General features: G+C 30.6%; 1 protein-coding gene across 1 annotated transcript in view; it reads right to left on the reverse strand.

Annotated features, from left to right (window-relative positions):
* LOC118191670 (ral GTPase-activating protein subunit alpha-1) overlaps positions 1-26,917 on the reverse strand; it is a 209,439-nt gene that overhangs the window by 75,953 nt on the left and 106,569 nt on the right. Inside the window, 7 exon segments of the mRNA XM_085816841.1 lie at positions 1,070-1,128; positions 6,687-6,812; positions 6,899-6,983; positions 6,985-7,028; positions 7,122-7,268; positions 7,391-7,489; positions 13,478-13,674. Coding sequence (XP_085672967.1) covers positions 1,070-1,128; positions 6,687-6,812; positions 6,899-6,983; positions 6,985-7,028; positions 7,122-7,268; positions 7,391-7,489; positions 13,478-13,674 — 757 coding nt within the window.

Genomic DNA, 26,917 nt, shown 5'->3' on the forward strand with positions numbered 1-26,917 from the left:
TACGTGAGACAAATCAAAATTCTCAGCAGAATGAGTTAGAATTGGAAGAGGAGGACGATGCTCATGAGAGGTCTGAAAACAGAGAAATATTGCCTCCTGCCGACCTTTGTGTCCCCACAAATCCTGCAATTCAAATTGACTCAAATACTTTTATTGATGAACAACAAAAAAGTAAAGAACTTGCCCCTTTATTAGAACTAGTAAAAAGTGAAAGTAAAACAAGTTATGGGATTAAAAATGGCATTTTAGTAAAAAAGAAAGTAAATAAGTTAGGATGAGGAGAACATTTAATTGTTGTTTTAGAAAACCTCAGAGACCAAATATAAGCATTTGTCATGAGGGAACTTCAGGTCACTTAGGAGTTCTGAAAACAAAAGCACATTTTTTCACTAAGACATTTTTTCTGGCCAAATTGTTATAAAGACAATGAGGAATTTGTTAAAACATGCGACTCCTGTCAACGTGTAGGAAAGGCAAGTGACAAAAAGAAAGCACCATTGGTAATGGTACCTGTGATATCTGAAGTCTTTAGTAAGGTTAATATAGATGCTTGCAAGCCTATTCCTACATCTACTGATGGTAATAAATATCTTATTACAGTTATGTGCTTAGCATCTAAATAGTCTGATGCCATCCGTCTGCAACAAACATAATAATTATCCAACTATAAAAGAATGCTTTTAAGTTAATTACATTTTGAAGCTTAAAATTCTCGTTTTTACTCATTTTTCCCCCATAAATATTTCTAAGAATTTTATAACAGAATAAAAAGTACATGTTAAAACTAACAGAAAATTTTGCAATCCAGATGATTTGGCTGAAAGTTTCAACTATATAGTTGATCTATTCCTCATACCTGTAACAAAGTTATCCTAATGGTAATTACAACAAAGTTATATCTATATTAATAACACCGAAAATACATGTCTAATAATTAAAACAAAATTACATACACACATGTAACATTATCATATAGAATAAAAACTAGAAATGTTTGGGTAAATCTATTGTTTATGTTGATTGAAATGTAGCCAAAATTCATTTATATGATGTGAAAAACTTGTCTTACCTAGCCAGACCAGCTGGCTCTCGTTTCCCAGCTTTGAACAAAATACTAGTTATATGATCCTACAAAAGAGGAAAAGAATAACTTAAAGTACAAAAAACTCACAAACAGATTAAAACACTAGTTTGTATGATGACCAGTTATCACATATCATCATGCTCATTTATACTATACAAATTAGATTTAGACTTAGAAAAATCTGTCTGTTAACCCTTTGAGGCGCAGTGGTCGCGCCCTGAAACCATCAATTTTCGAATTTTTTTCTTTTCTTTCCGAAATTTTTGAGTGAAAATCAATTGATTATCGATCTTTTACCTCTAAATAACACAAAATGACTGCAGAATCATACATGTTTTATGTCTTAGTACTTCAAATCGGATGCCTTTTAAAATTTGTTTTCAATGAGACAAAATAACTTCCTTTTATTAATATAAACAACTTTAAATTTCAAAAGTTATTCATCACACATCATGATTTCTATCATAAACAATAAAAAATTTCAATAATTAAACTGCATATATAAAAAAAACCTGTCTATATTTATGGCATTGCTTTGTGGTTTCAGGGCGTGATCACTGAGATACTAGAGCATTGTGTCACAATGCTCACAATCCTCTACAGGCACAGTGGTCATGCCTTGAAACCATTGCTCTTCACAATGGCGTTTGCTTGCTTTTCAAATAGGAATGTTTATCTTTACCCGGATATAGATAAGAGGCTTTGAAACCACAGAGTTATTTTATTACTAAACAATACATGCACCAGCCCAGTGAAAAGGTCTTCTTTTAGAGAGATTTTTCTCTGACCTCAACACACTTGCTTCCCAAGCTAGTATTGTGATTTTATAAATTATTTCATGTGGTTGAAATTAAATGTAAATATACTTTAATATAATTAAAAATAGAAATTGCACAAAAGCTTTATTTAAATTAAAAATATTTTCTAAATATTTTGGAACGAAATAGGAATAAAATAAATATGAATGGGAAACGAATGATTTGCACCAAAGCCAAAAAGACCAAGCCCCCCCCCCATTAACATAAAAAAACACAAATTTCATGTGCCAGATGAAAAGAAACTGAATAACACTGGACTTTTTTTTTTTTTTAAATCTTTACTGAGTTTTTTTATCCATTTATGCGAACGTCCTTATTATGTAGGCACTTATATTTTTCAATGCTAAAGAAAAATTACATAAATGTTTATTTTTTAATTTTTTCTGACAATTTGCTTTGTAAAATAATGTAAAAAATTTACATATAATGCAATTCTTACATACATTTTTTAAAAATTCGTAAATTTCGTCATTTATGGGAAATGCACACAGAAAAAGGTAAGCTTTTTTTTCTTACTACCTTCAGTACATTTCAAAGTCCTAGACGCGTGCAGGTTTCGGAGTGTGACCACCACCCACAGAACAATGGGCAAGAGTAGATTTTTTTAAATTCATATATTACTCATCTCTAGGATCATAATATTCAATTTCTAGAGTTTTAGTTAAAAAAATTATAAAAATAATATAGCGTGAGTCAAAGGGTTGAAGAAATGAATCTCAGTTGTTTGACTGGATTTTATTTGAACTGTTCAGCATTTCTACACACAAATTATGATTTAAAAATTATTTCTAATTAACTAATTACTGAACCTACAATATAATACCATACCCAGTCAATCTGGTGTGCTAAATAAGACATAATTTCTGTCATTAAATAATTAAAATTATCTGATTATACCTTTCAGCAATCTTCCTGTAAGATATACTCATAATGCAAGAAATGAACTTCACTGATTGCATTTTGGCTACACAGTCTCCAGTTTTATCCTTCTCAATTCAGTAAAATTTCACTGTGGCATATCAGCAGATATTCTATGCTGTTTTCAAAATATTTGCATCTTATCTAATTACAACACTTTTTACTTCATGAAAATCACTAAGCTCTTTGCATTTGCTAATATTTTCTCCATTCAACATGTTTACTATGCATGTCCATGATTGTTTCAGAAATTTCAAAATCAGTCATTATAAGAAACAATTGTACACTACCGAAGTCTATGTTTTTTTTTAATTACTAACCAACTGTAATGTTAATAACAAAAGATAAATGAGTCATCACAATTAATTTATCTCTAATTACTGGAATTAAAAGCAAAGATGTAAATTTATTGGCTATACACCTGTAAATGAACTTTGATTATTAGCACAGCAGCTATGAATGCCTCAAACAATTTTTCCATCCAGTAAATTGGTATCAGCACAACCATGTGAGTGGAAGTCTCCAAATTTTCAGAATTTACCAAAATGTGACAACCATGTGCATAACAATTCTTCGGTTTTAAAAAGCAGCAATACCATTTTTATACACATTCTTTTTATTGCATTTCAAGTTTCAATGGCTTTTTTATACAAACAGTAACTTTTTTTTTTGAGGGGGGGGGTCTTAAAATTTAAATATACACTTGTGAGATTTGCCTGCGATGGATGAAACTGTGTTAAAATTTATGTGGGAATTTCTGCAGCCAAACCACAGACTTATTAAAGGGAACAACTATCTTTTGAATCTATTCTTAAAGTGATCACCATGAAATTCCGGCCAGAACAAAAGACGAAAAAACACTTTAAAATATATTGATTCATTTTTGAGATAAATACTTAATTAAAATGTAAAATATAAATGTAATAGTGTGTGTGTATAATATATATATATATCATTAAAAATTAAAAAAAGAAGTTCTAAAATAAATCTAAACCAAATTTAAAATTTGTTGTATTATTATTACTTTTTTGAAACTGAAATCACCTCGACATAAACCCTGATATTTTTTAGAATAGAAGTAAATGTTAATTGTATAGAAATTGTTTTTTATTCATTTTCCTTTTATCTTATTTTTAAAAATGTCTAGTAGGATGTTTAAAAGTAGTTTAACCAATTCAGCAATTAAAAAAATCTTTCAGTTTTACAGATTTTGGTACATAGTTCATTTGAATAATTCTGGAGAATTTGCAGGGTTGTTCAAATTACCCTTTCACCTTTTATAAATTATCAAAGTAACAAATAATATATGACATGAATAGAAAACTATACAAGTTTTATGAAAATGTTCTATGTCAATTACTTTAATTCAAATACATCATTAGGATGATAATTAAAATTTTGCCATATTTCCTCAATACTGCTACCTCTGCGCAATGAAATGCAGCTTCTGAAATTACACTCTTGTGAGTAGAAGTGTCATAAATATAAAACCTTTAATGCATCTCAAAAGGAAAAATTGCATGGCTTAATGACTAAGGGCAAAACAATTAGCTTCTCATCTGACAATTAAAGTTTGCAACTGCTGTAATGGCTTAGTTCTTAGTTGTTCTTAAGTGGCACTATTATTAATTTTCTCAATAACAAAAGGAAAGTCTCTCTGATTCTTTCAATACCATCTTCACTACACCATCTTCCTATGCATATTCTTTAACAAATGCAGCACATAAAAATAATAATAATAATAAAGAATATAGAATTACAATTTTCTCTAAAAAAATGTTTTTCATGGAAAGCAATGACAGTGACACCATCCTTTGCTGACATCCTAAAAATTGGAGATTTTTTTTTTCACTAAATGCAAAGTAAATTAATATACTCTTAACTAATGCTGAACTGTATTCATCTGAAACTGATTTGATCATTTTTAATAACTAGCATATAGGGATTCCAATGACCAGTGACAGTTTATTTACTAAAGAACTAGACAGCAGATTTCATTGCCAGTTATTTACTTACACTTTATCAACATGGGATCTCTGAAAATGTATAAATAAAAAGAATATCCTGATAACGAATAAATATAGTTAAGATGAACTTAAAATAATAATAAAAATATCCAAGCAATAGATGATCATGAATAACACTGAAATGACAGCAAGGCATGTGGGGCTATATAACGGTATAAAATGCAGAGCTGTGGAGTCAGAGTTGGGCAGATTTTGGGGTAAAAGGAGTCAGAGCTGGAGTCGCTAAAAACGGGTTAACTCCAACTCCAGTTTTTTGTTGGACAGTTTGAATTTGAAATGAAATTAAAATGAATTGAAAAAAAATTAATGATAAGCCGAGTTACTATTTTTATTTATGAATTATAGTTATTTTCTATTTTATTGACGTATTAATAAATAAATATAAGGGAGGAGGATGGATGTGATATTTGCCATTAGTGATTCAACTGATTCATTTAGTTACAAATTTCACTAGTAAATTTACTTAAGCAGCAACAGCAGCAAGAACTCCCAAAACTGATGTCATTCTTAGGAAGCGAGCAGGAAAAAGAGCAATCATTGATCAAGCAATGTGATAAGGAAATACATATTTGATGATAAAGAGCTTGTTAGAATTAAGAACTTTTATGGAAGATGTAGATAATCCTAATGTTTCACTAACAGAAAGACTGTGGAATGATCTTGCAGAATTGGAAACTTTTCCTTCTACATCATATATCGCCACAAAAAAGCTGCAGTCTGAAGAATTGACAGGAGGTGAGAATAGGATGCTTGTTCTTTCTGAAATGGAGGGTTTATTGCAGAAGGAATCATTTCTTCAATGAAGAAAAGAAAAACTATTTTCTAGACAATGAGATCTTGCTGGGCTCAATATATGTAGATCCAAAATACTAAAAATAAAATTAATGAAAAAATAAAAACAAAATTTCTACACAACCTTTGAAGAAATAGAAAAATATGATTGCGCTTGCAAGACACCTCTTTGTGAACTTTTATAACTTTTAGAACAAATTAGATCTATGGCCCTCCAACAATTCTTCGGCAAGATCCAGATCTTGCCGAAGCTATACTGTTTCTTAGAAATAACTAATGCCACTTTTTCCATTTCATAATAAATGCTAATTAATATAAATAATTTGCTAAGCCATCAATTTTTTTTTCTGTAGCATCTATTACTTCTTTTATATTAAAAAAAATAAGCTGTAACCCATGTGTATATGTTTACATATATATATGAGGGAGTTGGAGTCAAGTCAGAGTCTTTAAAATTCCAGGAGTTGGAGTCTGGCATTTTCCCTACCGACTCCACAGCTCTGATAAAAGGACATAAACAGAAGAAATTTTTATGAAAATTATGAAATACTGAGAATTCTTTTTTAATTATCATTATTATAATCTTCAAAATCTAAAAACACCACTAACATTTACATAATGATCTTTGCTTCCATGACTGGAATTCAGGATATATATAAAGATCACAATTTGCCTAAAGTTTTGAATTGATGTACATATATTACACATGCAAATTGCAGTTAAAAAAATAAAAATGACAGAAGGAAATCATTCATGTTCTGATACATTGTCACAGTTACTGGAATAGGTCATGTAAAAAAAAGTAACAGAATATATCTACAAAGGTTATAACCAGACAGAATATATTTACTCATAATCATTCTTCTACTTATGCAACATTTTGCAAGTCAGAAAGTGACATCTTAATGTAAAAATGGGCTTTTTCTTCTCACACTGCCCCTGTCCAGTACAATATAGTGTAGTAAGATCAATGTTATACCAATCAACATAATGACTTCATACAAATCAAACTGAGTATACTGAGAACTAAAAGAATTCTATAAATACCTTAGCATCTTTACAAGCAATGGTAAAAAGTTCAGTAGATGATGGTTGTAAAGTATGTATTTCTTTATATACATTAGTTAGGCATAAAAGTGCACCAAGTATTGACATAGCTTCTGTTCTAGGAACCTAAAAATACACAAAGTATACTTTTATTAAATCATCATCAGATTTAAAAAAAAAAAAAAGCAGAAATATGACTACAGAATAATTACCCCTTTAACATCACTTGATGAGACAACAGTGTCAGCAGCATATATAAAATCCATTATTAACAGTGTGCTGCCAGGAAGGCCAATAGAAAAAATTTGGACCACATGATTTCACAATTATATTCATGATATCCTAAAAGAAAAGAACATATCAATCAAGATTACAGATTTTATGCAATTTGTTTGAAAAGATCAAGTATAAAAGTTATGAGAACTGAAAACAAACCTGATCATTAGACATAAGGCCATAATGCAAAGCATAATAAAACTGTACAAGATAATCTTTCTGAAGAGGTAAGTCATGACGCCGCAATATTAACATACAAAGAAGCTGGTATGCAAGGAGTTTTCCTTGCTTGTAGTTTTCAGGTAACTTAAGGCCTAAAAATGAACAGGTAAGATACATTTTTAAATTCATAAATAGTACAGCATAAAAGCCCTTTAAGTAAAAATTCATGTATACTTTTAATTTTTTCTTTTTTTTTTTTTTTTTACCTGGAATAACCATGGTGTTATGAGTAACAATGGAGGCAGAAACTCTGGTGGTGGTGGAGTTGAGTGGCTATCTACAGTTACACCCAAATTGTCTCTAATCTGTCATTTAAAAATTAATGCAAAATTAAGATTAATCTAAAAGCAACATAAAATATTTAAAACAAAATCAATATTTTCAGGTACGTTTTCATTTTCAGAAGATTATAATTTTAATATTTACATTATCAGTGCACAACCACATTCGTGCATTTTGGTGAATCTTACAAAAAAGAAAAAAACAATGCTTTTGTGTTGTAAAAAAGTATTTATTACATACATATTTATCACCACTGATTAGCAAACTATATGATTTCAAAGTAATAAATGCAATTTTTCATCTCTATTGTTATTAATTACTAGCTGTACTTGCGAAATGACATTAGTGGATTCATTAAAACCATTACATATTTTTCTTTTTAGCAGTAAATATGTTAGGCAGCTGAACATGTCAGCTGTTAACTATGACAAAATCTTCAAAGACTATTTGCTTTGAATGGCTTCTGATGGAGATTAAGAATAACTGGCTTATATTTATATCATAGGTGAAAATATATGAAATATTCTGAGCATTAAGGCTGTTTAAGTGAGATGAAATATATGCTTTAATGACGATATTTTCTCCTCAACTAACATTCAACTTATGTATACAAATTGGCCTCTTCAAGAATTCAATGACCAAATTCAAAAATAGTAATCCCATTACGGTGAAAATGGGTCTCATATTCCTACAGAATTCTCCACAGTCAAGCGGTATCATTAACCTCCCTCGTAGCGAGGAAAGTCAGAGCACATGCCAACTGTTTATCATAGTCATTGTGTTTCAGTTCCTGCATGCGGCTTATCTTGTAAGGGTAGAAGTGAAGAATTTTCTGAAAGATTTGCCATACAATTGAAAGATTCAAATCCACTACTCCTAGGCACAGCTACTCCAGCAACAGTCTTATGGGTGCCATCAATGACTGCAGTTGCAATATTAGTAACTGTCCATTCTGACACTGATTCCTACTCTCTACCAAACTAAACTGCTAAGGATCCTCTTTATTCAAACTTTAGAATTATGCCTTTCAATGCATTATTTGATAACATGTCTTTGCATAGATTGTTATAACTCCTAACTCAGTAAAAGTGGCAGTTGCATTCAGTGATGAAGATAAAATGCTTCACAAGTAATGTGTGCTGATGTAAAGTGAGATGCATGTTGAGCCCAGCTAACATTTGGAATATCCTTCTTAGGGTGTTTCATTTTTCCAAAGATATGATTTTCATATGACTTTGCTTACACCCCAAAAGCCTCAGTGATGTAAAAGATATGCAGTCAAAAGTCGTTAATTCGGACACCCATAATCCGGAATGATCTATAATCCGGACCTCAAAGCTAAAACCTTTCTGTGCATGCGCCGCGTCGACACATGCGCATAGGTGTTTACGCGTGCATGTAAAACTTTACGACTGCGCATATGCGTGTGCGCAAGTGCAGAATACGTTTTCGCGTGCGCGTTTTATGTATAACGGACGGTATAAGCTAAAATTATCTAATTATCTATTTCAGTTAATGTTGATGATTGCGTTGTTCCTTAATCTTCGAATTGGATACGGCTTATTATTTTTTGCAGACTGTAAGAGCAATTTTATAAATGTAAATTTGAACTTTCGATTATGTCAAATAGAATTTCCGATGCTGGAGCTCCCAAAGAATCTACAAAATGAAAGTATGTTTCGATGTCCATCAAACAAAAAGTGCAATTGCTGCAAAAAATGGATAAAGACATGAAGAAGGTGACAGAGAGGTTAGTGAAAACGAAAAAATTTCGATTGACAAGTTAGTCGGCATTCTCGGCACAGCAATTACATGACTTGAACAGCAGAACTTTGTAACTGAACAAGAAATTATGTCTGTTTATAGAATTAAAGAGAAAGTATTATCACATAAAACGAAGCAACTTAAACAACTTACATTGAAAGAAATGTTTAATAAAGTAAACAAATAAATATTAAGCTTTTTTTTTCGTAAATTTTGATACCTTTATATCATAATTGTTCTTTATTTCATAAATTACGGTTTCATATTTTTAATTTTAGAATTTCTGCATGCCATCTTACGAGATTTAAACTCATGATCTATAATCCGGAAAAATCGATAATCCGGAAGTCCCGACGAGTCCGGATTAAAGACTTTTGACTGTATATGCCAAATTTCAAGAACACTGGATAATAGTTAGAGACTGAACACACTGATCATTTTCAACTGAAACTCAGTAGTTGATGAAGATAAAATGCTTCACAAGTAATGTGTGCTGATGTAAAGTGAGATGCATGTTGAGCCCAGCTAATATTTGGAATACCTTTCTTATGCCTTGCGCTGGGCTTTCTTAGGGTGTTTCATTTTTCCATAGATATGATTTTCATATGACTTTGCTTACACCCCAAGTCTCAGTGATGTAAAAGATATATATGCCAAATTTCAAGAACATTTGATAATAGTTAGAGATTGACCACATTGATCATTTTCATCTGAAACTCACCTTCTGGGGTGTAAACACCAACTTGGTATCTTATCATGGCAGAGTAGCGCTCTGGAAAAACAATAATTACAAACTTGGTGGTTTCAGAACCCGAGAAAAGATAGTTTATATGGTCAGACTGAGGGGGATTGGCGTAAGACCTAGAGCGAGAGGCACTGGCAGCTCGGATGGTCCGAGTATTCTGGGTAATGTCCTTTGGAGACAGACAGCTCACGCAGTATTAACGGGGGCACTACCGATGACCACTTCCAAGTTCATAAGTGTCTGTAATATGCCTTGCGCTGGGCTAGTCTCTGAGACCCATGGTTTTGACATGTGCACGGTTCATCCCCTGGGGTATAAGAGAGAGTTCGTTTAAAAAAAAAAACGGTATAAGAGAGAGTTCGTTTTAAAAGTCTGTGCCATGGGATTGAGGCTCCCTGTGGTGTAGCAAGCTCAGTTTGATTATAATCTCTTCTTAGACGGATAACTATGAATAATGACCAGCCCTCCTACGCAATACAGAGGCTGGTCTTGGACCGTCATCTCAGTTGCATTTGTTTGCAGGAAAGGTTAACAAAAGTTGATTGATTATCTCAAACTAGTGACATTTTTAACGTTGAAGTGCTTTGTACTAACTGGCTTCTCATGTATTCATTTACAGAGCAACTGCAAGGAGCCTTGAAAATCTTAAGAGTCACTCTTTGAAAATCCTCCTCATATGGTCTTGCACTGGGACAGTAAACTATTGTCCTCAATTGCCCATGAGAGTGCCAAAACACTGGAAAATAGAGTTGCAGTTTTAGTGACTGACAAAAATTTTAAGCAATTGCTTGGCATACCTACTGCCCTGAAAGGCACTTGTAAGCAGATGGCTGAAGTAGTGAAGTAGTTCTTCTGGAAGTGGATCAATTTCAGTTACGAGGCAATACCATTAGTATCTCTTTTGATACTACAGCATCTAATACAAGACTGACCCAAAGGGCATGTACCAGATTTGAAAGGGACTTCAAACAAACATTGTAACAGGTTAGTTATCTGTTATTACACCTGTGAACTAATACTGAAAGGAGTAGTGTTGTGGCATACCATCAAGTAGTCCTAACATTCAGATTTTTCAGAGATTCCAAAGTCTGTGGGCTTCTCTTGATAAGAAGTCAGATATGATAATGCTGGATGAAGAAAGTCCTGTTCAAGGGTTTTCAGAAGAACAAGAGAAAATTGTTCATTATATCCAAAATATCCCAAAAGACGGAAGTCATCGAAGAGAAGACTACAAAGAGTTGTTACAACTCTCACTCCTGTACCCAGGACATTGGTCTCAAAACAACTTCAGTTTCATGATCCCACATGCTCTGCATCTAGCCAGGTGGATGGCAAAGGCAATATATGCACTGAAAAATATCTTCTTCATTAAACAGTTGAATATTCCTCAACAAAAACTGAAAGGAATGAAAAAGGTTGCACATTTTGTCAGCCTCATATAGGTTCACTTTTGGCACACGGCAAGTCAATGGGCTACAGAGAATTATTTGGATACGCTACAGCTTCTGAGCATTTACCCAGATGCAGACATTAAAAAAAAAAAAAAATGCTTTTACAGTTCCTAAGAGATACCTTTGGTATCTGTCAGAAACAAAATAAGATTAGCCTTTTCGAGCGAACTTATTTCTCAGGCTGATAAGGGAAATATGATTAATAATTGAGAAACCAAAGAAAATGCAAAGAAAATGGAAATAAAGCAATTACAGGATAAAAAACCTAGTTTTTGAAGGAAAAGACCTGAACCATTTCATTACTAATTAAACACAGACATTCTTTGAACTGTTTGGAACCTATGATGCAATAAAATACTGGAGAACCCTTGAAGAAGTTGCGTAAACACTCTTAAGGTGGTCAATGATATTGCAGAAAGAGGAATTGTTCTGACAAAAAAGTTTAACAAATCGGTCAGGGATGGACAACAAAAACAATTCTTGTTGAAGATAGGTAGCTGAGTATCACAGAAAAGTTTTTACTAAGCAAACAAAAGAAGGGATTGCATCATTCAAAGTTGATTAATGTAACACATTTTGCTATCATACTATCTATTAATCTTCGTGTCCAGTTTTAGTATTATTTTAAGCTTGTCATTTCTAGTTTTTCTAATAAAAGTAATTAATATTCAAAAATCATACATTTGTCTTTTTTTAACAAAACTGATCAAAATGTGCAACCTCAAAATATTATCCAATCTTCTTGGAATTTAGCATATATATCTTTTACATTACTGAGAATTCGACAGTAAGCAAAATCTGCAAAAATTTTATATTTTAATTTTTCCCTTACAAAATGAAACACCTTAATCCTTCAGTGCTTTCCCCTTCACTGATGCTGCTGTCATTTGCATAACTGAGCATTTGTATTCTCAAATTTTATATGCACTTCTTGCAAATTTTCAGTTGTGTAGACTAGAACAGAGCCACATATTCCTCCAAGGGCAACTTTTGGAACTATTTGTTTTTTCTTGTAGAGTCTTTTTTCCCATGTCATCATGAGTGCCACTACCAAATTTGGTGTCATTTCAACTGATAAGACTACAGATGGCTTTAAGTAGTGTCAGTTAATATATATATATATATATTAACTGACACTACTTAACGGGAGTTGGTTTGTTCCTCTTGAAAAGCCAACTAATTTCCGATCAATGACAATGATTACATGTTTTTAATTTTTCCTTTTACAACTGAAATTTTATTCTTCATGATGATTTAACTCCAGTCCCCGTTAAAACATTATTAACATTTGGCTTTCAAAACATCTTTCAAAATATAACTTACCAGTATGGATTCACTCTCTTAAAATACTTCTACTTTAATTAAACTTAGGAGATAATATAATCAATTAATCAATATTGTTTAGGAAATATATATATATATATATACTTGAGTAATTACCTTAGATTCACTAACAGTAATATTATAACTATTTGAATCAGTCATTTGGTAAACAGTAATTAAAAAAAAATAAATAATAAAAAATCTGCAACTCTTAAAACTCATTGTATTTTCAGCGACATTTAAATGGGTAAAGGTATCCCTTAGAATCTAAGAAATATCATTTAAAAAATAAAATTATTTTATTTTTCCAAGGAAATTCTCTAATGAAATGTCTCAAAGGAAACAGTCTTGTTTCATCCCCCCCCCTTTTTTTTTTTTTTTTTTTTTTTTTTTTAAATAATCCTTGAAAAATATTTTTGTTTTTTTTACCCTTCAATTTTTTTTACAAGTTTTAATTTTATTTCTTAAGTCATACTGTTATTTAACAGAATTACAAAATATTTTTCCTGTTTACTAAATAAGCGCATTTCATTTTTCAAATGAAGTTTCAAGATTTAGATTTCATTAATTCAAATTTATTGAAGATGTATACCAAAATTACACCAAGCAATTATTATGATATTTTTTCTTTTGAAGACATTTTGAGGATTTCAAAATTCATATTATAACTTGATTTCAATTTAGAATACAAGAAATTAAATAATAGTATTTCATGCTGAAAAACTTACTTTTATTAAAAGCTCAGAAAGATCAACCAGGTACTTCATAACTTGAGCATGGATCGATGAATCTGTAATTTTATTAATATCACCTAAAGACCCTAACATCCTTTTCCACAGGACAACTGCCACATCAGATAACCAACCTCGAGTGGTTCCTCCTGACATAACACTTCTTGCTTCTACTGAATTGAAAGCTCCAATTTCTATTAAAAAAAAAGATTATGCATCACTATTAAAAAATATGAATATAATTATGATTAATTGTTGCATCTACATTATATGCTTGCCTTAAAACTCAATGTGGATGAAAATCAAATAACATTAAAAAATACAATTAGTTCTTATTACTATTATTATTATAAAACAAGTTATTTTAGTACGGATTGATTTTGCCAGGTCACGTATTCTTGGTGATAATTTTTTAGCTCAAGAAACAAAACATTAAAAATATGTACTAATGATGTAGATAAACAATTAAATAATTCAAAATTTCAAATTTATTTCCAAAGAATTCCATGTTAAATAAAAGGAAAAATATGAAAAAAAAAAAAAAATGCTGATAAAACTTACACTTTTGTTATTGCAATGTAGTTGTATGGAATGGAAAAACCATGCTGGAAGGTCATAGATAGTTGACAGTGTTTGTCATGGAATAAAAGGGTATTTTTTAAAATGGTTGAAAACAGACCTGCAAAAACTTTAATGGAGATAATTACAGAAAGATGACCAACAACTCAATAATATTTACGGCTTGGTGGAAAGAATATTCAGTGCCACGGTAGCTAAAGGCTACCCAAAATGTCACTGGAGATGCTTTGTTGCTATAAAATTATCGCCAAAACTATGTGACTCAGTGTAATCGATTAGTACTATTATTTCAAATGCATTAATATTTAGGCATCCCTACAGTACTGCATTCCATTACTGTACGAAATAAAATTAATATTTCCTTTTAAAATAACTTTTACAAGAGTCTAAATAACACAGTCACACACACAGTTAAGAAATAACACAACAGTTAATAAATAATTTTTAATTTGCTGATCTCTACATATAATAAAAGAAAGAGTCTGTGTGTGTGTGTGTGTGCGTGCGTCTTTCGTTCGCGCTGCGCGTAAGCTAATAGACCCACAGGTACGAAATTTGGTACATAGGTGCATCTAGACAAGAGCCAGCGCACTTCGAAGCGATTTTTTCGAAATTCGAATTCGAATTTTTTTATTTTATGTTTTGTGACGAAATCGCGTCATTTTGAGAATTAATGGGCTACAGGAATGCGAGATTTTACTCTACACACTCCATTTTCACATCGTCATGAAACGTAGGCACTTTGCTATTTTACAAACTTAAAATAAATTTCGTGTTTCAATAAATCGATTAAATACGAATTTATTTAACAAAGTGAGCTTAACACCTTTTCAACAGGACTTTTTCTAAAAAAGTTTATTTTTAAAAATGTACAGTTTATTTTTCTTTGATTTTTGGACACGTTTATCCTTGTGACTGCTTTTACAAAAAGAATTTTGGAAAAATGATAATATTTTGTATTTTTTAAAAAAAATTTTAAATGAAGCTTCCGAGTACACTTCTCACATCTCACATCTTTAAAAATGTGATTTTGGCAACAATTTTCCTTTCTTATTGGTGCTGATAGATTTTTGATGAAATCGCATTTTGAATAGTTTCATTCTTTTAGAAATATGGGTTTGGCAACAATTTTTCATCGTATTTCTCATGTCACTGTTTTTAAGAGATTGGCATATTTCATTATAATTTATATATATAATACTTTTTTTTTTATATATATAAAGTTCTGCAGAGTAAAATTCTGCGCTGAATTTTTTGTTTTTTTTAGTTTCTTTCATGTTATTTTTTGCTTATTTCACTGTTTGTAAGATATTGAAAAGTTTTACTTGATTTTTTTTCCTTCAATGGAAATTTGGTTAATTTTTTTATATATTAATATTTGTATTAAGGGATACAGCTTATATCATTAATTATGCTTTGCTTTCCAGATTTTTGTTTGTATTCTTTTATGTTATTTATTGTTCATTTCACTGTTTTTAAGATATTGAAAAGTTTTGAGTGATTTTTTTTAAGAAATAAAGTTCTTAACCACCTTTATATATACCATTTGAGTTCTTAAGATTTTGAAAATGGAAGTTGGTTAATTTATTCAGTAGGATAATTACTATTTGTATTATTGATATTGCTTATTTCACTGTAATTTTGTTATACGTAATAACTTTTTTTATGAAGTTGTTCTGCAGAGTAAAATTCTATGCAGTTTTTAAATTTAATGTTTGGTGTTCCTTTCAGCCATTTTTCCGGTACATTTAAAAGCCAGACGAAGGCTGGCAGCGAGGCTGCTAGTATTTATATAAAATTAGCTTGGCCTAAGAAATTAAAAGAAATTTTTAAATGAACATGTTAACAGTAAAATTTTCAAAATGATAGAATATAAATATAAAGCATACACTGCTATGCAGAAACTAGAAAATGACATAGACATACATAAACATGTAAAGACTTAACACAACATATACTACTATACACATACATAAACATGTAAAGACTTAACATATGCCACTATGTTAGAATTCTCAATGACACAAAAATATAAGAAAGAATATTAAAAAAATTAATTAATTTTTCTCCCATGAACGACAAAAAATATTGAGTTCAGCTTTCATAAAAATAATTTTCTCAATATAAACTACTGCATCATTATAAATCAAAATAATAAACTATATTTAATAATGTAATTTTATATTTTGCTGAAGTCAGTAATATTTTATATGAAATAATATTACACTCCCACTGTGTTAAAAAAACTTGATTTATTAATGGATATTTTATGAATTAAAGAGCAATATTTATTCCAAAACATAAATGGTATCAGAATGAAGAAAGTTTTAAGCAAAAAATAAAAAGAACAAGAAGCTTCTGGAAGATACAACAACAACAGCAAAAACAAAAAAAAAGGTTTCGAATATTGCTATGCATAGCAATAAAATCAACAGAATCCCAACTGCCTTAATTTTGATTATCGAGATCATATCCTTAACCTCATTTTTTATGGACACTGCTTTAATTCTGCATGCAATCTAATTTTAGATTTGGAGAGGGGGTATACAGAATTTTCTTTTTTAATTAAAGACAAGGAAACAAGTAAATATTTGTTATGCATGAAATGAAATGTAATAGTGAAATATCATGCAGCTGGAAAAATTATTTGAAACGTTAGAAGGAAGAGAATTAAAATTTCTTGCATTTATGCGATAAAACCAGAGAAGAGCATAAAAATGCTACTAATGTTCAAGCGGAAAATTCTTTCCAGCAGTCTTCTACACATGTTTGCATCTTATCTTGATGTCTATCTTTCAGATAGCATCTGCAGCACAGAAGAAAATATATAATTATATACCGTTTGCATTTGAGCTCTATTTACAAGAAACTGCATATTAAATCATGATATTGTCATACTTGGTGAAACTAGTACCTCCATGAAATGCACATTCTTCAATCTTGGAATCTTTATACTTCCCAATCTTTTGCCCATCATGACATATTTAGCAAAAACTAACATTTAAACACCACAACTTTTTTCATTTGGTGGGGAAATAAAAATGTTTTCTCCCGCCCAATGGCTGGACAGTTGCTAGAAGCAAACACTTGCTCAGCAGAAATGCAATCAAATTCACTGGTCATTTAGCCACCTTATCACTAATAGCATTGCTCAGAGCAGACTAATATTACATCAGAAAGTTTGAGAGGGAAACAATATATACCAATATCCATGCCTTTTCCAGGAATTGACCCCAGCCCAACAATATGGTTCAGCTAACCCCCAAGGCAGTGGTTTTATTAATATTGCAAACAAAAACATTAAAAACCTTTTATATGTAATTTAGGCATGCTATTTATTCCATACAAAGTTTATCTAAGCAACTGGTCCAGAGATATAAATAATAGGATGTACTGATGTGTTTATTACAAATTTTATTATAAACAAAGACATAATATTTGAACCAATAGTACATTATTCTATAATTTTTCAAACACCTATCTGTAGAGGAATTTATTTCTGCGCCAGAGGGAACTAGCATAAAAAGGCTATTAATATCCTAGATAAAGTGGTTTCTCTCCCCCTACAGTTACTTTAATGTTTAACCTTTAATCCTCTGAACAGCATGACTACCTTTATCTAGTTATCAGACTTTTTTTGTCACTTGGTACATATTAGCTTATAATTTAAAACATTTTGCTTTCTCACTTTCTTCAATAATGTAATTATCATCTTAATGAAAAAAAGTTCTTACCTAATAGAAGCTGTTTAAATACAGGTTTTTATGAACAGATTCAAAAACCCATACCACTCAGAGGGTTAATGAACTTGTATACATTTCTTTTCTCCCATGAAGCAAAAAGAGCACATTATACACACAGGACTATAGTGCTCATATAAGATCATTAATGATCTTCTCGATAGCATGTCAATACTCATTTTTCAATGTACGACAGACTTCAAAAAAGAAACTACAGAATATTAAGCCACTTTTACTAAAAGTAACTTCATTAAAAAAAAGGTAACTTTGATGATTTTCTTAAATATTAACTTTTCCTAACACGAGAATGAAATAATGCTGATGCACTAAATTGAAACAAATACATTATAAGTTAGGCAGATGTGGAGGTGTTCAACAGCAGATAACTCCTACATTTCCATTATGCATGTCATGGGCATTTAGAAAACAATCCAAAAACTTCATAAATAAAACATGAAACTTTTGTTTTCATCAATTATTTACAATTTGTTTAAGTAACCTGATCCTATCTGATAATAAAAGAGTCAACATTGAATAGATATTCTCCGACAAACTTGAAGAATTTATTCCACTTAGTATCCCATAATTTATTTTACATTAAAAGCATGAGCACAAAAGCTAAATTAACAGTTATTAATTCCTATAAAATTGCTTATAATAAACAAATAATCTGATTCTTTCTAACAAAAAAATTATTTGAACCAACTAATATTTGGAACAAACTAATAAAAAAAAACCACGATTAATAACTTTAAAATGTTAAAAACAGATTAAAAATATTATTTTTATTAATTAATATTAATTTAATACTAATTAATTTAATATATTAATTTAATTTTTTAATTCTCAAAAAATTGATTATTAAACAGCATGCATATCAAAGCATGCAAAAAGAGAAAATCATTTTTTTAACATCTATAGTTTTACACAGCTGATATTGTGTAAGTAAAATATTATTAAATTAGTACATTAAACTCTTACACCTTTATTTTTCTGCCACTAATAATTAAAGAAAGTTAATAGCATGAAATTTAATGTGACCTTACCTTTCTTTCTTCTCTCCGAAAGACCTATTTAATTCCAGCATTAAATTACAATCAAAACACAAATTACACGAGGCAAAGACTTTTAAGAAGTAAAATAATTTATAAACAACAAATTAAAACATTGAAAGAAGAGAACACAAATAAAGCGGCAAAGTAAGCACAAAATGCGATTTTTCGGACAGCATTTTAAAAATAAAGTCAGTTAATAAACCTTGTCTGGAAGCCAGGATCTCAAAACATTCCATTCTCTGAACATCATAGTATTCTGATGAAATAAAATAACTTAAATGAGAAACAAAGCTATAAATCTATTTTTAACTGAGGCCAGGCTGAGTATGATCTGTATTGTATACAAATTTTATTATGTATATATATTTATATATATAAAAATTATATATTAATTATTATGTAATATATATAATTATGTATATATATATATATATATAAATTAATTATTTATACATATATATACATAATATACTTTAATTATTATGTATATATATATATATATATATATATATATATATATACATAATAAAATTTTATATATATATATATATAGAAAAATTCTGAAACTTTATGTGGCCATTAACATTACAATTTTACTGCTTAATAATTTTATGATCACTTTTAAGTGCCATAACATTAAAATATGATATATATCAACCTAAGAATGTAAAAAATCTAATGTTTAGATGATAGCATTTTGTTTCACTTTATTTTTTTATTTATGGACAGATTGATTTTTTAACAGTTTTCAAAATTTACTAATTCATTATTTGATTTAATATTATGAATTTCTCAGCATGGTCACAGTTTAAAGATAAGAAGAATTCAAATTTTTCAAAATGCAAATGAGAATGAAAAAAAGAAAGCTTCCTTTTTTTCTTTTTTTTCTTTTTTTTTTTTTCTTTTTTTTTTTTTTTTAAAGGAAACGATGAAAGTATCCCTAAAGCCCAAAAGTAAACAGTATTTAACGAAAACCTCAGAAGTATACAACATGTTACAAAACATTTATTAACACAAATGAACATTAATCTTACATTAAAACATATTTATATGAAAGTTACTTAATGATGAAATTTTATGCATAAACATCCTACCAATAATTCTGCATATCAGTATCCATTATGGGAAAATAAACAAAGTTATTTACTTTTGAAAAACAGATAAAATATAATTTTTGAGGATAATTATACTATAAATTGATTATAAACTTGCAAAATTTAGAGCTTTTCATTGCATATAGTTTAGTAATAAACTACATAAGTATACATCCAACTATTTCAATCCCTAATGTGAAGAAAGTATCTCCATGTAATAGTATTTTTTTAAACGCTTTATTGTCAATTGTTTAAAATTCACTGAACAGTGATAGCCTCATAAGAGCTTTGAATATTAACAAATAGCTAGTTACATAAGCAGTTTCACGATTTCTCCCATAAGAAATGCAAATCAGAGTCAGCTTTAGAAGTCCATGAAGGTAGATTGCCCACTAACAGTGTGACTCCTACATTATTAAATATGCATTTCCAGAGAAGTTTACTAAGAAACTTTAGAAATTTATTAAAAACATTTAAAGCAAAATTTTACCAAATCTCAGCTCACAACTGAGTTTGAAACAAGAAAAACTAAGGTTAAATCTATGAGATTACTTCCCGTGAATTAAGAAATAAATGCACAATTATTTAATTATGGCAAACTATATACCGTATCTGACGGCATGTAAGACGCACTTTTTTTCCTAAATTTGGTCTCAAAAAAGTTACCTGCGTCTTATACGTGAAGGACACAGTTTTATACGTAAAGGTAATTGCATTCAATAATTGTTTATTTGGCTTTTACAAAACGTGAGAACTAAAAGAAACCACACTATTGAAACTTTTTTTCCTTGTGTGTGGCCGTCTAAATAAGGGTGTGTCTTATATGCCGTCAAATACGGTAATTAGCCATAGAAAGAAAGTCCTTTTACAGAGGTCTTTCTTAAACAATATGGCGGTACTTTGATATATTGAAAATATCAAAAAACTTATAAAATGTTGCAAAAAGTATCTAAACAATATTACTACAGCATTTAATAATTTCATCCTTTCAGTTAATTAATAAACTATTGGACAGAAATAAAATTCGAATACAGTTTCAATCAATCTTGAAACCCCAGTGGTGTTTCTAAATATTAGTATATAGTATTTAGCACAGCTGATTCACTGAAGACCCTTTTACTACAAATTGCTCAAAATTACAAACCATTCAAAAGTGTCAGGATTCTAGAGAAATACTTAGGTTTGTTGTTTTGGTTATAATTATAAAGAAAGAAATTGCAGTTGCTTAATACTTGTATATACTAAAACTTTCTTAACTGTTGCTAATCTTTTGAGCATCAAAACATTTTTAATATACTTAATGAAAACTGTTCACATATACATAACATTTATTACCTTTATTTATACAATGATTTACTACACTATTTTATTACCTTCATATAAAAAGAGTAATTTCTATATTCTTAAAAAAAAAACAGCAAAATATTTTAAAGAACAAAGCTTTAAAATATTTTGCTATTCTCTTAGAAACAAGCTTTAATAGCTCTCTTAGAACTAAGCTTTAAATATTTGCAATGCATATAAAGTGACACTGTGTTTATTGAAGTCTCATGACTAGATAAAAGCATGCATTAAAAAAGTTAAATACTCTGAACTTGCACATTCTTAGTAAATCAATTTCTTTGCTGAATAATTACAGAAAAGACTTTTTAATTTCCATAAAACATTGATAATTATAAAAGCAATAACACATATAAAAGAATTACACTTAATCGCTAATGATACTAAAAAAGATAACACTGAATTTCAATCTTTGAATGTAAATAAATATTGACAATAATAAAATATTATGATAATAATAAAACATATAATATACATTCATATATGAGTGCACAATTCGAAAATTTAATACTATATACAAATAAGACACAGTAAAACTTCAAGCCCCCCCCCAAAAAAAAAATTCTTCAAAACTACTATTAAAAAAATTCCATCATTTAAACTAATTTAAAAATAAGTTTTAAAGTCTATAATATTTTCACTTCTATAAGGATAAGGTTAGATTTAAGTGCTTCAGAGCTGACAGCATAAAACAGTCATTTTTGAGACTGCAATGTTCAAATATCTTTTAAATAGTTTTAATACTATTTCATTTTTGGTTTAGATAATATAAAATTAAAGACAAGCCTTAATCTAGCATAGTCAGACATTAGCAATTAAAGCCTTTCACCATCAATTTAAAAAATCCTCAAGAATATTAAATTTAATGTAATTTTTTTAACTTGTTTCTAGAAAATGTGCTAATCAACAAAATATTCTTGTACAACAAAAATGCCAGTAACAAAAAATGACAATATTAATAGCAGTTAATGTACTCAGATAGTGTTTTGGAGGAAGAAATATCATTCTACAGCTTATTATGTATTGGATTTAAGATCTAATTCACACCATAAAGAACATACTTAATACATGCATCTATCTGTATAAAAAGATTTCCAAGAATAAAAATTCCATTATTAAAAATTATTTTTAATGAAAAATAAAAATCCACTGATTAAAAATTTTGTATTTGTTCTGCGATGCTAGCACATTGTCTGTGAGAATCGTCTGCAAGACTATCTGCGCAGTCGCAAAGTGTCGCAAAGTATTCCCATGGTTACCAGTTTTTTTCTTTACTGTTGCTATTGTTTAAAATTGGAGATCTTTTAGATGATGCAGAAATGCAATCAGAAATAGAAAGTATTGATGAATGTAATGAAGTAATTATATTTAACTCGGTAAAACTAAAAAATAAAATCGTTGCAATCCTCATCTGTACAAGAACCCGCATGTGTGCAACCCATAACAAACCAAAGTAGACCAAATACAAACGCAAAGTTACCTAAACTGAAAGTTCATATATATATTGGGGGGGGGGGCATCTGAGTAGTTAAATTTCCGAAATCAATTCGAAAATTCTATTGACAAAATTCCTTCCCTCTCAGATGTCAAAAAATTTTCTTATTTGTTTAGTTGCCTTGGAGGCCAAGGTCTTTCTTGTGTTAACACGTTGAGCATGGCGCCGGTCCAAGGGAACTGGCAGTTAACTTTCCGTGTGGCCGGCGCTGGTCGCTGGGGACCGGCACTGGAATTTTCGTTTGGCTGTCGTCGGTCCATGGGACTGACAGTATTAAAGTTAAAAAATAAATATAGTATCAATGAAATGTATTGAAACATTCTAAACAAAAATACGGCTTAGCTTGCTGCCGGTTGAACAGAAAGGACAGCAAATTCGCCGCCGTGCTCAACGCGTTAAAGGTTTCACTATTACCTCAGACAACTATAAGTCGGCTCTTAAATTAATCCAAGATATCTTTGGCCAGAAAGATGTGTTAATCAATGCCCATATGTCTAAAGTGTTAAATATGACATCGTTAAAGAACATTTCTAATTTACAAGAGTTGAGAAACCTGTACTTTAAGTGCCAAACCCAAATTCATTCTTTTGAGAGTTTAGATATAAAATCAGAAAATTATAATGCTTTGCACTGTAATTTTGAAACTTTTTCCCAGAGACCTCGTTTTGGACTTCAGCAAAAATCAAATCTTGAGCACTAATCATAATTTAAAGGAATTGATGGATTTTTTACACCGCTCCATTACTGCAAGGGAGAGAGCATTTCATATACACTCTCCTTCTTAGCACGAAACACGTAGCCAGTATAAACAATCTAACCATAGAAATTTTGGAGCCCCTAATCACAATAAATTTTGTTACTCTGTTAATGAATTGCTGACCAGTGCTACTTCAGAACTGTCAAAAAAAGAGAGAGAAGTTTTTTTATGAGAAAAAAGATTTTTATTGTGTTATAATATAAATTGCTGTATAAAGGCCTGCAAAGGGGCAAACAGCTCCTTTGCAACGGTAAACACGCCCGTGCAATATGCTTTAAATTAGAAAATTCTAAAAAACAAATTATTGAACATAGTTTGGAAATAAAATTTAATGAAACAGTTGCTACTTCATCGAATTATATGCTGAATGACAGAAGAGGAATTTTGTTGCAATGTGTAAAGGTAGAAATTGTTGGAAAAGAGTCGTCAGATTTTACTTTTTGTTTATTTGATAATGGATCTGAGGGCACATTCTGAAAGGTTGGGATTAAAGGTTGTTGGTTCAGAAAAATTGAATATTTATAGCTTTGGTGCAAAGACTCTGAAAGGGCAGATATGCCGAAGGGTGGAATATAAGTTGAGAAATATTTTAAATGGAAGTGAAGTGTTTATTGAAGCATTAGAGATTGATGAGATGAAATATCGAAAGCTGCAATCAATGGTCCAGATCAAGGTACTTGTAAAGAAATGAAATCCAGGATTTCTCTTAACATTTGATTTTAAAGAGTTATCTAGCAATAGTAAAATTTCATTGTTGATAGGAGCAGATTATTACTGGAATTTGATAGAGATTTGAGCGTTTGAACATGTTGTTAGTAGCTATAGAAACTGCCTTTGGATGATCACTCCAAAGAAAATATGATGATTTAAGTAATTTCACGTCGATTAATTTCGATCTCAATGAAAGAGATTTGGTTTCCGCTCAGCTAAGGAGCTTTGGGGAATTGGAGAGTTTGGGCATTAGAAGTGACAAAACAGATATTTCCGGTGTCGAAGAAAGGGAAATTCTGAAGGAGTTTATCGAATTGATTCTGTTTATAAATGGCAGGTACTGTGTGAAGTTCCTGTGGATAGCAGGTACGCAGGAGAAATTGGAAAATAATAGGAAGGTTGCATTGAAACGTTTTAATAGTTAAGTTCAGAGGTTCAAGAGAGATGTGTTGTTGTATAAGCAATATCAGAGGGTTGTTGATAGTTATCTTAAAGAAAGACTAGTAGAAATACTTCTGATTTGTTAAGGAATGAATTATCATTTTACTTGCCCCACCACACTGTTATTCAAGATGACAAAGTCAGCAGCCGTCTGGGAATTGTATTAGATGGTGTAGCTCATGGAGAAGGAGAACTTTCACTAAATAACTGTCTCCACACTGGTGCGAACTTGTACCCTAATTTATTTGAACTGCTATTAAAATTTAGACAAAATTTCTATAGCTTGTAGCTTATACATCGGACATACAGCAAGCCTTCCTGAAATTCAAATCGATCCAGATGATCATCGGTATACTAAATTTTTCTGGATTAATGATCTAAGTTCAAGTGAATTTATTGTGCTGAATTTTACTCGTATTTTGTTTGGACTTACATCAAGTCCTTACCTACTGGCAGCTACACTGAAATTTCATTTTGAAAATTATCAAAATTTGTATCCAGAAACCTGTGAATTGCTACTAATTTCCTTCTGGGTTGACGATTTTATTGTTGAAGCTGACGAAGTAGAGACAGCTCTGAAAACCATTCTCGAAAAGACTGAAATTCTTAAAAATGCTGGAATGCTGCTAAGGAAATGGCAGACTAATTCTGTCAAACTTCGCAACCTATAGAAGAGAGTTGGTATAGAAACTATTGATACCGAAGAAATCACTGGATATAGTACGCCATCGAAAGTTCTAGGAATGGCCTGGCATACAGACAAGGACTTGATTTTTTTCGACATAAAAAATTTGATGAATATTCTTTCCAACAGATCCAGTACAAAGCGATTCGTCTTGCAAATATTGGGTCGTACTTTGACCCAATTGGATTCATCGGACCTTTCATAGTTCGACTTAAAACTATTATTTCAAGAGCTATGGACAGCTGGCATGGACTGCGATGATGAACTCCCCTCTTCACTGGACTACAAGTGGCAGTTGTGGTGCAGCAAAGTTGAACATTTGAATAACGTCGCATTTCCTAGATATTATGTGATTTTGTTTCATTTGATATTCATTCTTTTTCAGATGCATCTATGGTGGCATATGATCATATCAGTGCTATATTTGAGAGTACACACTCAAGACAACAGGGTTATTACTAGTTTTATACGTTCCAAGAATAGAGTCCCCCCTCTCAAATCTATCACACTCACACGTTTGGAACTGTTAGCATATTTGTTATCTTCTAGCTTGCTATGTCAATGTTTGAAATTTGATGTAAATTGCTACTTCTGGACTGATTTCAAAATATGTCTGTTTTGGTAAAGGCTAACACCTGTAAATACAAACCCTTTGTGAAGAACGGAGTAGAAGAAATTCAAAATTTGACCAATCCTAACAAATGGTATCATTGCCCTGGAAAGGAAAATCCCGCGGATATTCTTTCTAGGATTATTTCAGCCTCGAACTTAGCTAGAGATGCTTCGTGGTGGCATGGGCCACCTTGGTTGAGTCAACCAGATGAGTTTTGGCCTGATAAGATTAAAATTGAGAATCTCACTGAGGATTTAGAATTGAGAAAGGAATTTGTAACTATAACAGAAAATAAATGTGCAGTCAAGAATTCCCAATTTCTTTGAGATTTGAATAACTATAGAAACATAACTAAGGTACTGAAAATTACAATCTTAATTAAAAGATTCTTTGGTAAATTTAGAAAAGAACATGTAAAAATGGGACCTTACAACTGCAGTTGAACTCTTGAAGGCAGAACATGACTGTATGACATCCAGTATGAACAAGGACTTACGTACTCTTCTGAATTAGAATGCCTTAAATGTAGTACCTAAATTCCTAAGCAATTGTCTCTTTGTAAGCTAGCCGCATTTTTAGATGAAAATAGTATTTTGCGCGTAAGAAGTAGGCTTGAGCAAAGCGGTTTTGCCATTCATGAAATCCATCCAGTTATGTCCCAAACAGTCAAAATTCACTAAGTTATTAATTTTAAGGGAACATACCCAAATTTACCATAGTGGAGTTTCTGCGACTCTTGCTAAAATTAGAAATAGGTTTTGGATTCTAAAGGGTAGACAAATTGTAAAGAAGGTTTTAAAAAATTGTCTCATTTGCAGCAGATATTCTGTAAAACCTGCTAAACAGATAACAGCTCATTGGCCAAAGGATCAAGTATTGGAAAATACACCATTTACTGTATCTGGAGTTGATTTTACAGGTCCAGT

The sequence above is a fragment of the Stegodyphus dumicola genome, chromosome 5, assembly GCF_044657685.1.
Source record: "Stegodyphus dumicola isolate Sdum_Otavi_A_Nest chromosome 5, ASM4465768v1".
NCBI lineage: Eukaryota > Metazoa > Arthropoda > Arachnida > Araneae > Eresidae > Stegodyphus > Stegodyphus dumicola.